The sequence below is a fragment of the Sinohyriopsis cumingii genome, chromosome 10, assembly GCF_028554795.1.
Source record: "Sinohyriopsis cumingii isolate HCF-2022 chromosome 10, ASM2855479v2, whole genome shotgun sequence".
In the NCBI taxonomy this organism is placed as follows: Eukaryota; Metazoa; Mollusca; class Bivalvia; order Unionida; family Unionidae; genus Sinohyriopsis; species Sinohyriopsis cumingii.
The window spans coordinates 96091044-96107560 of record NC_142970.1 but is presented as its reverse complement, the minus strand read 5'-3'; the positions used below and the strand labels follow the sequence as shown (position 1 = coordinate 96107560).

The following is a 16517-nucleotide window of genomic DNA, read 5'->3' as shown; positions in this document are numbered from 1 at the left end:
ATGAAATATAAATTTTTCTTTCAAAATATAAAAAATACTGTTACAAATTATTCACTTCCACAACTATCAGTGGCCTACCAAAGAGATGTATAATCAGATAGAGCAATATTATCACAGCCATTAGTTTGGGTTTTCTCGCGACACAAGAGTAGTGTACCAATTCTTGGTTATATATGGTAATGAAACAGTAAAAAAATGCCAGTGTGCTACCAAGTTAGCTTATTGATCTTTACCGCCAAGTGAGGCAGAAATAAACAACAGCAGGAACACACAGAAATGGAGTTTAAAAACACTAGGGAGCTATTGTGTCTGGTACACATGTATGATAGTGATATCTGTTATCAGGTATTCTTCAGAGTGGAGCTTTACATTTGAGAGGCCTGAAAGTCATTATTACCAAAAATTACCATAAATATTTCTCATTGATTATAAATTATGGAGCAAGATTTGTGAAGTTTTCAATGGTAATTAATAATTACAGCTTGCCAAAAATATTTGAAATTAAATTTCTTAGCAACATATCTTAACTTCTATGTTGTCAAACATTTGAGGGAGAAAAAAAAAGAGATCAAGCTTTTTATGTTCACTGGCCTACTTTGGAAACTAGCTCTGTTAAAACTAAACAAAATGAACTGACGAGGAAGAAAAAAGATTTCTACCGGGTCAAAAGTTCAGATGTTGGATGAAGGTCTTGATTATTAGATTCCAAAGTCACATACATTTCACATTGCTGTCGTAAAAAGTGGGTTAAATTAAGAAGTGAATCTAACTCTATCTCTCTCATCCATTTCTTTTTCAGCTTGATTGTTGAGAGAGAGAGAGAGAAGCAGAGCAAAATGAATTTTATAATGCGATAGAAATATTGTGATTTTTTTATCTTTTTTAAAATGATAGGGAAGGAAGATGTTGGAGTCAACACTTGACCCCCCCCCCAAAATGAATGGTTGGTCCCTTTCAAGATAGTACAGTTCTTACTCTTAATGATACAATGTATCACCCAATTTAAGAAAAGGCTCTGCACATGACAGACACATTGATAAATTGGCTACTATATAGTTTAAGCTCGATTTAGTGGAACTTTAAGTTGCTACTGAATGGGATGGCCATGTATGGTAAAGCACTTATATATCAACATGCGATAGTGTCAGAGCACTTTCATATCAACACGTTGTATATTCCTGCAGAAAATTCTCAAATTTGGAAAACTCTGCGTATTGCTATTTATACCTCCATACAAAGCCCTAACTTTATTCTAATTCGGACTATCCGATACATATATACAGTAATCAGTGCCAACTGGGAATCAGACAGCTGCAAGACTGCAACTACTTAACAGCCACCATATTGTTTACATCAACATCCACTGCTGACAAGACTTTCCTGGGCAAATAAGTCGGTCTGAATATTTGTTTCACTGATGTTATGTTATAGTGATGCAGAGCCGTGATCTTCAAGACAATTACATATGCTATCTCCCTGTTATTATTAGCACACGATTAATAATTGACCTAGATTGGACATCCGTAGACGTCACTGTCATGTGCCATAAAAATATGGTATCCGCACACAGAGCTAGGTGACGTTTGACCATAAATATATGGTCCCCACATACATGGCCAGGTGACATCATCCATCAATATATGGCTTCTGCACTACCAGGGTTAAGAAAATAAAAAATATTTTCTCAAGTGGAATCTACTGTTAATTCTGGTAATGAAAGAAAAGCACTTTAAATTTGCCCTTTTGGTTGTCAAAGTCTCTTATCCAGAATGTCTGTTGCAATACTGAACAGCCCGATTTGTATGGCTTCTGCAATTTTACGTAAATTATCTTTTGCTAAACACCTAACATAATTAGAAGATTTTGTTCTTGCACATGCATATTCTCTGCAATTTTGGAATCTGGAAACATCTGTTTGAACAAAGAACCAACGTAGTCTTCTGCTGCATGGGGTAGTCAGTGTTATATTAAGAACTCGGTAAATAACGCCTCTGCATTTATAAAATTTGTGCCCACAATTTAGTTCTGCTGTAAATAAAAGAAGTTACCTTAGTACCAGAGTTAGTAAAACGAGCTAATTCAAGGTTTCCTTGTTTTGCCACCATGACCAATATTAAAATCCTTTCCACTCAGCCTGCATTGTGCGTGAAGCTGCCCTAGAATGGAACGCTATATTGTGTAATTCATGTATTCCGCCTTTGAATTGGTTTTTCGTCATTTTCTAATCCATCTGTGAAATTATTTGAAAAACATTTTTGCTCTAATACATGCACTGACTAGAAGAAATCTGACTTGACTTTTAGAGCCAAATATCTACATACCGGTTCTGTACCAGACACAAATTAGAACAAAGAATCTGCAAGCAAAGATTAAAAATTAGACAACCAGTCTGTTCTCTCCAAACTAAGCCATACAGCTGCTATTAACGGAAACCAAGGTCAAAAGTCTGAAATTAGAAACCAGCATGATTCTTGGAAATAGGGCAGCTGCTATAAATAGAACATAATACTGTTAGAAAAGTGCAGGCAACGGACAAGTGTACTCTTATGTCGTAGTTACATAGATGCCATCTTTTCTAGAATACGGTCTGAAAGATTAACGGGATGTTAATAAAAATGAGAAAACAAATTATTAATTTTTTTTGGAGGGGGATATAGGGATACACCGAAAACATGTAATTAGAATACATTTGTACATAAAGCATACTTTTGTGAAAAAAAAGCGTAATGGTTGGCATGCATGCTTAATCCCAGTGTTGATGCAATAGAGATTGAGACTTCTACACGGACTTTATCAATCCATTCGTAATTCTTCCAAATCTTGATGCCAGACAGCTGGACAGACTTCTGAACCAATATGAATCCATAAGCCAAAATTGCTTTTAACCCAGAGAAACAAACAATACAAGTTTTAAAAGTATTTACATACTGACTCATTTACTACCGTAAAAAAATGCAACATTTCTCATTTTCAAGTTTTACTTCTCTAAAGTACTAAGTGTTGAAATGATCTCACATTTTTCATTAATAACAATAATGAAACAAAAAGATTAAAGTTTTGCGAAGATTCTTAAGAAGTTAATAAAATACACCAGCGCAGGCTTAGGATGGAGTCTTACCAAATCCATTACAATTTTCTATGTCTATGCCTTTTGGAGGGTCGAGTTATCTTCCAACACTTAAATGTATTCTGTTTAAATAAATGCAACATTTCACATTTTCAAGTTTTACTTCTCTAAAGTACTGAGTGTTGAAATGATCTCACATTTTTCATTAATAACAAGGTTTTCAAATTAGCTGCTGTTAATGTCAGATTGGCACCATTTTCATTTAGGATCACCATGATCTCATTTAGGATCAACAAGACCTCATTTAGGATCACCAAGACAAGCAGTTTGTTCAAGTAATCAGTAGAACAAACAAAACAGACCATGACCTGCCAGAGCATCATGTAATGGCAGGTCAGGGACTATGTTTATTACACTTGGATCCAACTTATAAGCAAGTACCATATTTGCTGGCCTATAAGACGATAGTTTTTGACCAGAAAATCTTAGCTCTGTCTTATACTTCGAATTGGATTATGACATCTTAATCGCTTTATCATATTTTTCGTATGGAAAATAATTCTCCAAAAGTATGAAAAAATATAGCATCTCACATTGAGTATTTTAAACAATTACATGATTGTCAGTATTAAAAATGAACATACATCAGATATAATTGCACTAAAGCAGCATGCACCAGCAATGTATGTTTGCAATACACATTTAACTATGATTACATATATGTGTTAGAAATGATAAGTTAGAAGATGAATAACCATGACAAAGACATATTCCATCATAATTTTCTTCTTGCACCTAATGACACTTACCTGAGGGCTGATCTTACTTATGTACAAGTGCAGTACCATATTCCACTATCAATTAATACCACTAGGTAAGCAATTCCTTCCAGTTATCCATTATTCAAGAATCACATGGCTCTGTAGTGGTATTTACATTCTAATTAAATATGCTAGAGCTGTATTCAGTCATTCCAAACTAACACCTGTTTGAGGTCAAGATTTGGCAGACCATATCAGATTAGCGAGGTTGCCAGTAGGGAAATGAGGCTACCCATGGGTAATTATTAATACTTTACCATATAATGAAAGGAAATGCCAGATTGTTACTCGTGTAAATTGACATCTTTAGAACTTGCCAATGGAACTGACAGCAATTTAAAGTAACATCTAGCATGAGCAAAGATAAAAAACAACTGCTGCCTAAGTACAGAAAGTGTACATAAACTTTTTAAAAAATTCTTACCTGTTGGGAATAGAGTACTATTCCATTATTAATTAATACCACCGATTATGCAATTCTTTTTAGTTTTACTTAACACTTCCTTTGTCCAAGACTAACTTGGCTTTGTAGTGGTATTGATATGCTAATTAAAAATGCTTCAGCTGTATTCAGGTTTTACAAGCTAACACCTGTTTGAGGTCAAGGTTCAGCAGACTAGATTAGATTAGTGAGGCTACCAATAAGGAAATGAGGCTACCCATTGGGTATTATGAACGTGGTACCGTATAATGAAAGGAAATGCTTGTTACTCATGTAAATTTCTGAACCAGTGACATCTTTTGAACTTACTGATGGAACTGTCAGCAATTTAAAGTATGAGAAAAGATGACATACTTTTATAAAAAATGTTATTTGTTGGGAATGGAGAGGTCATTACACTTGTAAAGAAACTTTGACAGCAAGCAAAATGGTCATTGTTGGGATTTAACCTAAATGGAGTCCAAGTGGAAACAAACATTGTGAATATAAAAACTGTTAAGTAGTATATGTATTTTCATAGCTAAGGTTTACTATTTAATTTGTTTATCTCTCTTTGACAAAAGCTTCAGCTAAATGGGGGCGGCAAGGTAAAAAAACAAACATGAAGAGCTGAAATCTCTCTCTCATATCGGTGATAATATTTTATTTTAATCGTGAGGTGCAAGAAGAAAAATGACATGGAATACACATGCCTCTCTCTGTATTGCTGGTTATCTGAAATAGCATATAGTAATACCTTTAATATTTATGAAACTGGAAGATACTACAGTTTAATTCCACACAGCATTGCGAATTTTATCCTTTCTGAAACTCAACAAATTTTCATCATCATTATATGTAGGTAAAAGTACACAATACATTTAAAATACTTTGTGTGAAACAAATTAGGTACTTTCAGTTACATTTAATGATCCTGACCTGAAAGGTTACTGAGCTACAGACAGGGCAAAATTTGTGACACTGTGTAGAATGGAGTGAGAGAAAAGCCAAGTTATTGATCTGGCCGCATCTTATACTCAGCATTAACTTAGATATAGATAAAGGATGTAAAAATTTTCAAATTTGCTTATTCGACTTGTACTCCGCATAGACTTAAAGGCCAGCAAATACGGTATGCATGGTAATTGTCAATTTTGACAAATTATCATTCACTTTTGTAACAAGTCCCATTCAATAACTTGCCCTATCAAGCACAACACTGAAAATTATCAGTCTGGTTTACAATAAGGTCGTGGTCATACAGAATGTATGGCTTGATGGCTACACAGACGTTAACAGTACTAACAGGCATTCTTTCTCAGGGGTGGGGATGTGAGGATCCAATTTCAGTGATGAAACATTTCCTATCATGCCATCTTGTAATAACTTTCGTCAGCATTTCTCGTCCCTACCTGCACATGTGAATCATGAAAATAATGTGTTTAAGGTAGCAGTCTTTCACTCCCTCTCAAGCTGCATCACTTTCAAGATTGAAAACTGCAAGGAATTTGTCTGAGGTGGTTACAAAAGAATCTAGTACGCACCAAACAAAGACATTCAGCCTCCCACCATATTATTCAAGTCTTTTTCATAACTCACCTTGTCTGTGATTTCCTTTTGCTTTTCAATGAATACCCGCCATCGATGCCTCGAGTTGGAAAAGTCTGACACAAACCTAGATAATGTTTCTCTAAACTGTTACAAAGGTTAAGGAAATGTTTGTTCAACTGCAGGCATATGCATATACAATGAAAGTTGCTACAAAGAAAAACATCTGTACTGGCACAGTATTAACAATATATTAAATACATTAGTCAACTGGAACATCTTTGAAAAACAAATGCATAATTATATCATTAATCATTTACAACTGAATGCTGATTTACAGACATTTATATAAAGGACAAGTTATTCCATGTAAAGAATAAAGATGCAAAATCCATTAGTTACCAGCGATGTCTGACATAAATAGCTGTTATAGCTAAGTCGACAAAGTATCTAACTTGTAATTCAATGATTACGTACAGAATTGACACCTGCCCAGGTCATCATGGGTCAGCTGCCTCGGTGTAAAGGCACTTAGCTTCCATTTCCTCGTAAAGATACAGCCAATATTATGTTACAAGTGCCAATTTAAACATAAAAAAGCCAGCAAACCCATAATTAGCCAAAGAAACTCATTCAAAGATAATGATTACATTACTGACACTAACTTGGTTAACATTTATAAGCTTTGCTGTGACTTAACTTACAACCAAACTCAGTACCTGGAAGGCAAATCTGGGTTTATGCTGTTTGCAGTTTGACCCAACTAATAAGTGAGTATATATGGCGATTCAATTTTTGTGTCAGGTTTAATGTCTTTATTCAGCACATTATGGACTGTACCTATTGGCAAGTACATCTAATGGAAGAATAATCCTGAAGAACACTGACCCATGGGAAGCTACTAGCACGCTTTCACATACACACAAATTGGTAAAACTGTGATTCAGTCTCATGCGAGATTAGACGTGTGAATGATCTCTAAAAGACAGTTCAGCCACCTGAATGATTCCTGCCTCAGTTATAAATATATAATTGTATTCTATTACAAACATTTTTTTAAAAATAAAATTATTTCAAATATGAAAGTGAATATTCATCTTAATTTTGAGAAACTACGATTCAACTGCAAAGAATTTAAACCAATAGCAAATGTTTTCCTTCATCTGAGATATTGCTGCCCGAGTTAAGTCACGCAATAATGAAACTAATAAAGAATAAAAAATCAAATTTAAGCAAATTTTGAAAGGCTGACATAAGACCTGAATGATGATTCATCTCAGACTACTTCCAAATTTGTGTTTGTAAAACATAAAAAGGTGTGTGTGTGTGTGAACTTTAATCAGGTATAACAGTCATTCTTCAAAATTCACTTCTCTTCGAGCCAAAATGACCTTTGAACTTTGAGCTTTTGACCTCAAAATCAATAGGCCACTTTTATACCTTAAGTGTATGTGCTCCACAAACATTGGTCATGGTCTAGAAATAAAGCTAACCATTCATTACAAACATTGGTCATGGTATATGGTCTAGAAATAAAGTTAACCATTCTTCTTCTTTATTTGGCCACAAAGTTCAATATATCTGTGTAAGTGATCCACAAACTTTGGTGAAGGTACATGATGGACAATTTAAATACTTGTGCTAAGAACATTTTCTTCTTAGTCATAATGAACATGACCTTTGACCATCTGACCCCAAAATCGGCTTCATGACTGTGGTTATTAAAATAATGAATGTAGACAGATTCATGCATGCCTGTGGTTATTGTGTGTGATTTGGATTTTTAACGTAGCTTTAACAATTTTTCAGTCATATTGCTACGATGTCTGCAGTGTGGCAGTTTATAGTGATGTCTAGTACTGGGGCATCATGCCGCAGACATGTAGCATGATGTCCCACCCAGTCACATTATCCTGACACCAGGCCGACCAGTCCTAATGCTAACCTCTTAATGCTGAGTGCCAACTGAGGCAGCTGTTAGTACTATTTTTGTAAGTCTTTGGTATGACTCAGCTGGGGATCAAACCCACGACCTCCCACATTCGAGGCAGACACTCTAACCACTAGGCGAGTTGGAGGGGCAGTTCCTGAGCTGCCTGCCTCCAAACTTCTTAAAATTTTTCCTCCAAATTGTAAAGGCGACCCAAACAGAGTCATCCGTAAAGCCAGAGTATGATGGGGCTTGAGCGACGTGGACCGCAGACATGCGTCACGTCGTATCAGGTCTAAGTTGGCAGAAGCAGTCAACGCATTAGCCATGGAATGGTGAGCTGCCCTGTTAATAACTCTAGCAATCTGGGCCGTCGCTTCCCTAACGTGGTCATTGTCAAATTTTTCTGCAAGTCGGAAAATGGCTAATGAAGCCAAGTCTAACATTGAAGACGTAGCGACTACGTTCCGGACTAGCTTTGACGTGGCATGGAACACATTTTTGTCCACTTTGTAAAACAGTGGAGCAGACATGTGAACTGCTGCCATATTTTTGACCAGGGCCGGAAGATCCGTACTGAAGGCATCTGAATGAGTTTTGTACCACCGACACGAGAACGTTGCTGGTACTTGGCTTTCTGAAAAGAATGCCATAGCATTCCCCGGATCACCTATTCATCCTGATAGATGATCATTGATCTCCTTAATTTTTGCTGACTGGGGAAGGAGCCAGAAGGATGGCGTCTCTTCCTCCCCGTCAGGATCTACAGACGCCTTAACTTTGTAGTCTTGAGTGGCGGTAGGAGGTGGAGGGCATTCTGAAGTTGCCAACACCCTATAAATTTCTTCCACTGCCGCTTTGAAGCCAAACTCAGTCTGTTCCATGATTGGATCTGTGTACGGCTGATTTGCAGGAGTTTCGTCACCCTCACTGTGTGCCGAGTCATGTTCTGTAATAGCTTGCATTTCTGGATAGAGCATACCAGGTGGCACAGATGACGCGATTCTGTCATCCTTAACAATGTCACTAACTCTCCCTTGTAGATAACCCATGAACATATGGACGGCCGGCCCACCCGGCTGGTTTGTCTGGCTTGTGGTCGGTCTGAATGTTGGCGACGGTCCTACTATCACCGGTACCGGCTGCTCCAATGGCCTGGCTGGACGGACAGATTTCTCACTAAAATCTCCACCATAGTATTGGTATGTTGCCGGCGGTACAGCTTGACGGACAGATTTATCACTAAAATCCCTGTAAGTTATGTTTGGTCGGACCGTTTTAGCAATAGGGTCCCCATGCTGGGACAGCTGGACGGCCGGTGACATAGAGGTTGTATAAAGAAATGGATCCGATGGATCAGGTAAAAAAAAACATGCGTCCTGACTTACAGGCCCGAAGGCCATGCTCGGACATGCGGGGGGACTTACACCCACTGGGCAGCCTAAAATTGGGGGAACATTCCCCCAAAGAGTTAGAAAAAGCTGTGGAAGCGAGCGAAGGAAATAAGGGTAATATCTGGCCTGATGTCAATAGCTGCGTTGTCGTTTCCCGGAAGAAATAACACATCTGTTCAAAGTTGGACTGTTGTACATTGTCAACATTATTTTCCTCCATTGCCGCTGATGTTACTGTGACTGACGGTTGCAAATGACAAACTTTAGGTGGGGGGGGGGGACCCAACGTCCCCCACAAGGCTTGCAATGGAGGCTGTCTTCAGATGTATACTGAGGACATCAATGCTATCTTTCTTCGACTTATTCCGTCTATCCCTCCCTTTTGCTGCCTTCTGGACTACATCAGCCCACGTTTGCTCTGTCCAAGTATTACACACGCTGCATGGTATAGATAATGTACACTTGGTACATACAATACAAGAGTCATGGTTGTCTTCTTTTGCTTTGAACTTTTTGCATTTCATGCATTTGGTTGACATTTCTACTGAAACGACACAAGAAAAGAAAACAAAGCACAAATTATCAATTCAGCATGTTATTAATTCGCTAATACCACAAGAGTTATTGCTGTATCTGTTGAGAAATAATACCATTTTCTTATATCCTTTGTCGAACTTTGCATGAATGTGTACCACAGGGTTTTCAACTGTTCAGTCCAGCTTACAAGATGGAAGTAAGGTTTTTAGCTAGCATGTCAGAGATTCAATAATCATTAATTTCCTTTACAAATAAACACCTCAAGTGATGCTTGTATTAAATGTCTTCACTAGTTCCAATCTCCCCATCTTAGATAAGTAAACAAATTTATATGCAAAAACTAATTTATTTTCTTTCAGTCACAATAACCTTGACCTTTAACCCTTCGACTCCAAAAACAGTACAGTTCTTCCATATTCAAAGTGCCATCCAGCCATACGGTTCCATCACTGCAAACGAAGAGGAATGGTAGTTATTATTCTAAAACCATTTTTTGTCCTCCACGCAGTGACCATAACCTTTGAACTTCTGTCCCTGATATCAATAAGGAAAGTGCAGGCCATCCACGAAGTCTGATAAGTATTGATGAAGAATTTGAATTATTCTGCTGAAACTTTTTTTAAAAACATTTAGTGACCTTGACCGTTACCCTCAAATCAATAGGCTTCTATCTCACCCCAGATGCAAGCTGTCCACAAAGTCTGGTAAATGTAGATGGTGATGAAATCTTGTGCTATTATTTTCTTCCCCTTTCACTCATTTAACCACTGAGAAATTTTGCATGTGAAATCAATAGGGTTCATCCTTAAGCCAAGTGCAAGCCATCTCCAAAGTATGATAACTGTCCATGGTGGAGAACTCAAGTTACCATGTGGAAACAAATCTTGGCAACAGATAGATGGAAAACATAGGAATGCAATATGTTCGACCCTATGAACAGCATATATACATTAGAAATGTCATTACTTCATGACAGTAAATGAATGAATAAAATGTTATATGTAAAAAAACATTAACTGTTACTTATTACAAGGACAATATAAAAAATACATCTGATAAAATACATTTATCTGTAGCAGGAAAGGATATCTTCATCTGGCACAAGCTGTAAAACTTTTGTGCACTTCTCTTCATCCCCTAGAAAGTCTTGTTTAAGCATAGCATAGTCACTGAATCGTCCCCTTATAACATCAATGGCACATCTAAAAATAAAGCATAGTCATTGAATCATACCCTTATAACATCAATGGCATATCTACAAAATAAAGCATAGTCATTGAATCGTACCCTTATAACATCAATGGCACATCTACAAAATAAAGCATAATCATTGAATCGTACCCTTATAACATCAATGGCACATCTACAAAATATAGAATAGTCATTGAATCGTACCCATATAACATCAATGGCACATCTAACAATAAAGAATAGTCATTGAATCGTACCCTTATAACATCAGTGGCACATCTAAAAATAAAGCATAGTCATTAAATCGTACCCTTATAACATCAACGGTACATCTAAAAATAAAGCATAGTCATTGAATCATACCCTTATAACATCAATGGCACATCTAAAAATAAAGCAAAAAGGTAGTTCATGTCATTTTATCAGATCAGCCTTCTTGTGTAAGCTATCTGCATGTCAAAACCACACTTATTTTATTGTCTGCAAGTTTTGGTGATTTTGGATTGAACCACAGTTGCGATTCATCTGAATAAATAATCTACATAAAACAAAGTTAAATACAAACAGGTACCCTTCTATACAGGTAGTAAATCTTTCCACTGGTACTGGTAATATGAACACTCCCTTGCCAATTCTAACCAATATTTTTGATGTGACTTGGATGAAGATGATATTATTTTAAAAACCAAACCTGGTTCAACATAACTGCATGCCATATGCTTAATGCCTGAGCCTATGCAACATAAGAGCTGTAACATCATTGGCTAAAATACAAGATTTCTGGGAAATTCAGGCAGCTTGTCCAATCGATGTATGCTTTCCTAACCTTGAATTGCCTGATGAACTTAGACGCAATTAGAATATAATTGGCACCCACAAAGCATGTTTAGTTTTAAAAGGTGTGCTAAAATTATGAGCTATAACCTGGGCAGGATGGACTGGTATCACACAGACATGTATAATCTACTTGTTTTTCAAAAAACTGATATTAAGAGCATGTCTGACTGGTTATGTGCAATATTTTTAAGTGAAAAATTAGGATCATTTATGTCTAGTAATTTGTGTCAGTGTGTGTGAAAGGGCAGAATTTGACCAAAAAATCTGTAAGAAACATGTTTTCTGTCATGAACCAAGAAAAGCAGCAGAATGTATAAAAAGAACAACAAATGCATAGTATTTTTTGGTGGTAAATTCTGACATTACTCCAGTGGTCCCCAACCATTTCATGCCTAAGAGAGTGTGGTGGGCACCACTCTCTACTACATATTGTTGTTGCTGAGTTTAATTATATTGGCATGCGCACAATTGTGTATGTGCCACTTTTTTGTGACTGCACCGCAGCCTGCTAGTTGTTCCTGGGGAAGGGAATGGTGCCACCTCCCCCAGTTATGATATGCCTTTGTTGCATATGCATAGCGTTGACGTACCTTGCAAGTTTATAAGCTAAATGTATGTTCCTTACTCATATTATGTCATTATAACCTCATTCCATAAAATTGGATGAGTTTGGTTACTAAATTTACGAGCCTAAAGCATAGGCACCCAAAAATGTGGGCACCATGTTGGGACCATTGCATCACTTCTGACAGATGAATTCTAACACGATAGATAAAAAATATGAAACAATACACTACCCTATGGATGGATGATTAAATTCAATATGAAACAATACACTACCCTATGGATGGATGATTAAATTCAGTATGAAACAATACACCACCCTATGGATGGATGATTAAATTCAATATGAAACAATACACTACCCTATGGATGGATGATTAAATTCAGTATGAAACAATACACCACCCTATGGATGGATGATTAAATTCAATATGAAACAATACACTACCCTATGGATGGATGATTAAATTCAATATGAAATAATACACTACCCTATGGATGGATGATTAAATTCAATATGAAATAATACACTACCCTATGGATGGATTATTAAATTCAGTATGAAATAATACACTACCCTATGGATGGATGATTAAATTCAATATGAAACAATACACTACCCTATGGATGGATGATTAAATCCAATATGAAACAATACACTACCCTATGGATGGATGATTAAATTCAATATGAAACAATACACTACCCTATGGATGGATGATTAAATTCAATATGAAACAATACACTACCCTATGGATGGATGATTAAATTCAATATGAAACAATACACTACCCTATGGATGGATGATTAAATTCAATATGAAATAATACACTACCCTATGGATGGATGATTAAATTCAATATGAAATAATACACTACCCTATGGATGGATGATTAAATTCAATATGAAATAATACACTACCCTACTGATGGATGATTAAATTCAATATGAAATAATACACTACCCTACTGATGGATGATTAAATTCAATATGAAATAATACACTACCCTATGGATGGATTATTAAATTCAGTATGAAACAATACACTACCCTATTGATGGATGATTAAATTCAATATGAAATAATACACTACCCTATGGATGGATGATTAAATTCAATATGAAACAATACACTACCCTATGGATGGATGATTAAATTCAATATGAAATAATACACTACCCTATGGATGGATGATTAAATTCAATATGAAATAATACACTACCCTATGGATGGATGATTAAATTCAATATGAAATAATACACTACCCTATGGATGGATGATTAAATTCAATATGAAACAATACACTACCCTATGGATGGATGATTAAATTCAATATGAAACAATACACTACCCTATGGATGGATGATTAAATTCAATATGAAATAATACACTACCCTATGGATGGATGATTAAATTCAATATGAAACAATACACTACCCTATGGATGGATGATTAAATTCAATATGAAACAATACACTACCCTATGGATGGATGATTAAATTCAATATGAAATAATACACTACCCTATGGATGGATGATTAAATTCAATATGAAACAATACACTACCCTATGGATGGATGATTAAATTCAATATGAAATAATACACTACCCTATGGATGGATGATTAAATTCAATATGAAACAATACACTACCCTATGGATGGATGATTAAATTCAATATGAAATAATACACTACCCTATGGATGGATGATTAAATTCAATATGAAACAATACACTACCCTATGGATGGATGATTAAATTCAATATGAAATAATACACTACCCTATGGATGGATGATTAAATTCAATATGAAATAATACACTACCCTATGGATGGATGATTAAATTCAATATGAAACAATACACTACCCTATGGATGGATGATTAAATTCAATATGAAATAATACACTACCCTATGGATGGATGATTAAATTCAATATGAAATAATACACTACCCTATGGATGGATGATTAAATTCAATATGAAATAATACACTACCCTATGGATGGATGATTAAATTCAATATGAAACAATACACTACCCTATGGATGGATGATTAAATTCAATATGAAACAATACACTACCCTATGGATGGATGATTAAATTCAATATGAAATAATACACTACCCTATGGATGGATGATTAAATTCAATATGAAACAATACACTACCCTATGGATGGATGATTAAATTCAATATGAAATAATACACTACCCTATGGATGGATGATTAAATTCAATATGAAATAATACACTACCCTATGGATGGATGATTAAATTCAATATGAAACAATACACTACCCTATTGATGGATGATTAAATTCAGTATGAAACAATACACTACCCTATGGATGGATGATTAAATTCAATATGAAACAATACACTACCCTATGGATGGATGATTAAATTCAATATGAAACAATACACCACCCTATGGATGGATGATTAAATTCAATATGAAATAATACACTACCCTATGGATGGATGATTAAATTCAATATGAAACAATACACTACCCTATGGATGGATGATTAAATTCAATATGAAATAATACACTACCCTATGGATGGATGATTAAATTCAATATGAAACAATACACTACCCTATGGATGGATGATTAAATTCAGTATGAAATAATACACTACCCTATGGATGGATGATTAAATTCAATATGAAACAATACACTACCCTATGGATGGATGATTAAATTCAATATGAAACAATACACTACCCTATGGATGGATGATTAAATTCAATATGAAACAATACACTACCCTATGGATGGATGATTAAATTCAATATGAAACAATACACTACCCTATGGATGGATGATTAAATTCAATATGAAACAATACACTACCCTATTGATGGATGATTAAATTCAATATGAAATAATACACTACCCTATGGATGGATTATTAAATTCAGTATGAAACAATACACTACCCTATGGATGGATGATTAAATTCAATATGAAACAATACACTACCCTATGGATGGATGATTAAATTCAATATGAAACAATACACTACCCTATGGATGGATGATTAAATTCAATATGAAATAATACACTACCCTATGGATGGATTATTAAATTCAGTATGAAACAATACACTACCCTATGGATGGATGATTAAATTCAATATGAAACAATACACTACCCTATGGATGGATGATTAAATTCAATATGAAACAATACACTACCCTATGGATGGATGATTAAATTCAATATGAAACAATACACTACCCTATGGATGGATGATTAAATTCAATATGAAATAATACACTACCCTATGGATGGATTATTAAATTCAATATGAAACAATACACTACCCTATGGATGGATGATTAAATTCAATATGAAACAATACACTACCCTATGGATGGATGATTAAATTCAATATGAAATAATACACTACCCTATGGATGGATTATTAAATTCAATATGAAATAATACACTACCCTATGGATGGATGATTAAATTCAATATGAAATAATACACTACCCTATGGATGGATGATTAAATTCAGTATGAAATAATACACTACCCTATGGATGGATGATTAAATTCAATATGAAACAATACACTACCCTATGGATGGATGATTAAATTCAATATGAAACAATACACTACCCTATGGATGGATGATTAAATTCAATATGAAATAATACACTACCCTATGGATGGATTATTAAATTCAGTATGAAACAATACACTACCCTATGGATGGATGATTAAATTCAATATGAAACAATACACTACCCTATGGATGGATGATTAAATTCAATATGAAACAATACACTACCCTATTGATGGATGATTAAATTCAATATGAAATAATACACTACCCTATGGATGGATTATTAAATTCAGTATGAAACAATACACTACCCTATGGATGGATGATTAAATCCAATATGAAACAATACACTACCCTATGGATGGATGATTAAATCCAATATGAAACAATACACTACCCTATGGATGGATGATTAAATTCAATATGAAATAATACACTACCCTATGGATGGATGATTAAATTCAATATGAAATAATACACTACCCTACTGATGGATGATTAAATTCAATATGAAATAATACACTACCCTATGGATGGATTATTAAATTCAGTATGAAACAATACACTACCCTATGGATGGATGATTAAATTCAATATGAAACAATACACTACCCTATGGATGGATGATTA

General features: G+C 35.1%; 1 protein-coding gene across 1 annotated transcript in view; it reads right to left on the bottom strand.

Annotated features, from left to right (window-relative positions):
* The window catches only part of LOC149790612 (DNA primase small subunit-like), an 80341-nt gene that overhangs the window by 25039 nt on the left and 38785 nt on the right, over nt 1-16517 (bottom strand). The window contains exons 7-8 of the mRNA XM_089972720.1: nt 10808-10920; nt 5909-6006 (exon numbers count right to left, since the gene is read on the bottom strand). Of these exons, the coding sequence (XP_089828846.1) occupies nt 5909-6006; nt 10808-10920 (211 nt within the window). The remainder of the gene's footprint in view (nt 1-5908; nt 6007-10807; nt 10921-16517) is intronic.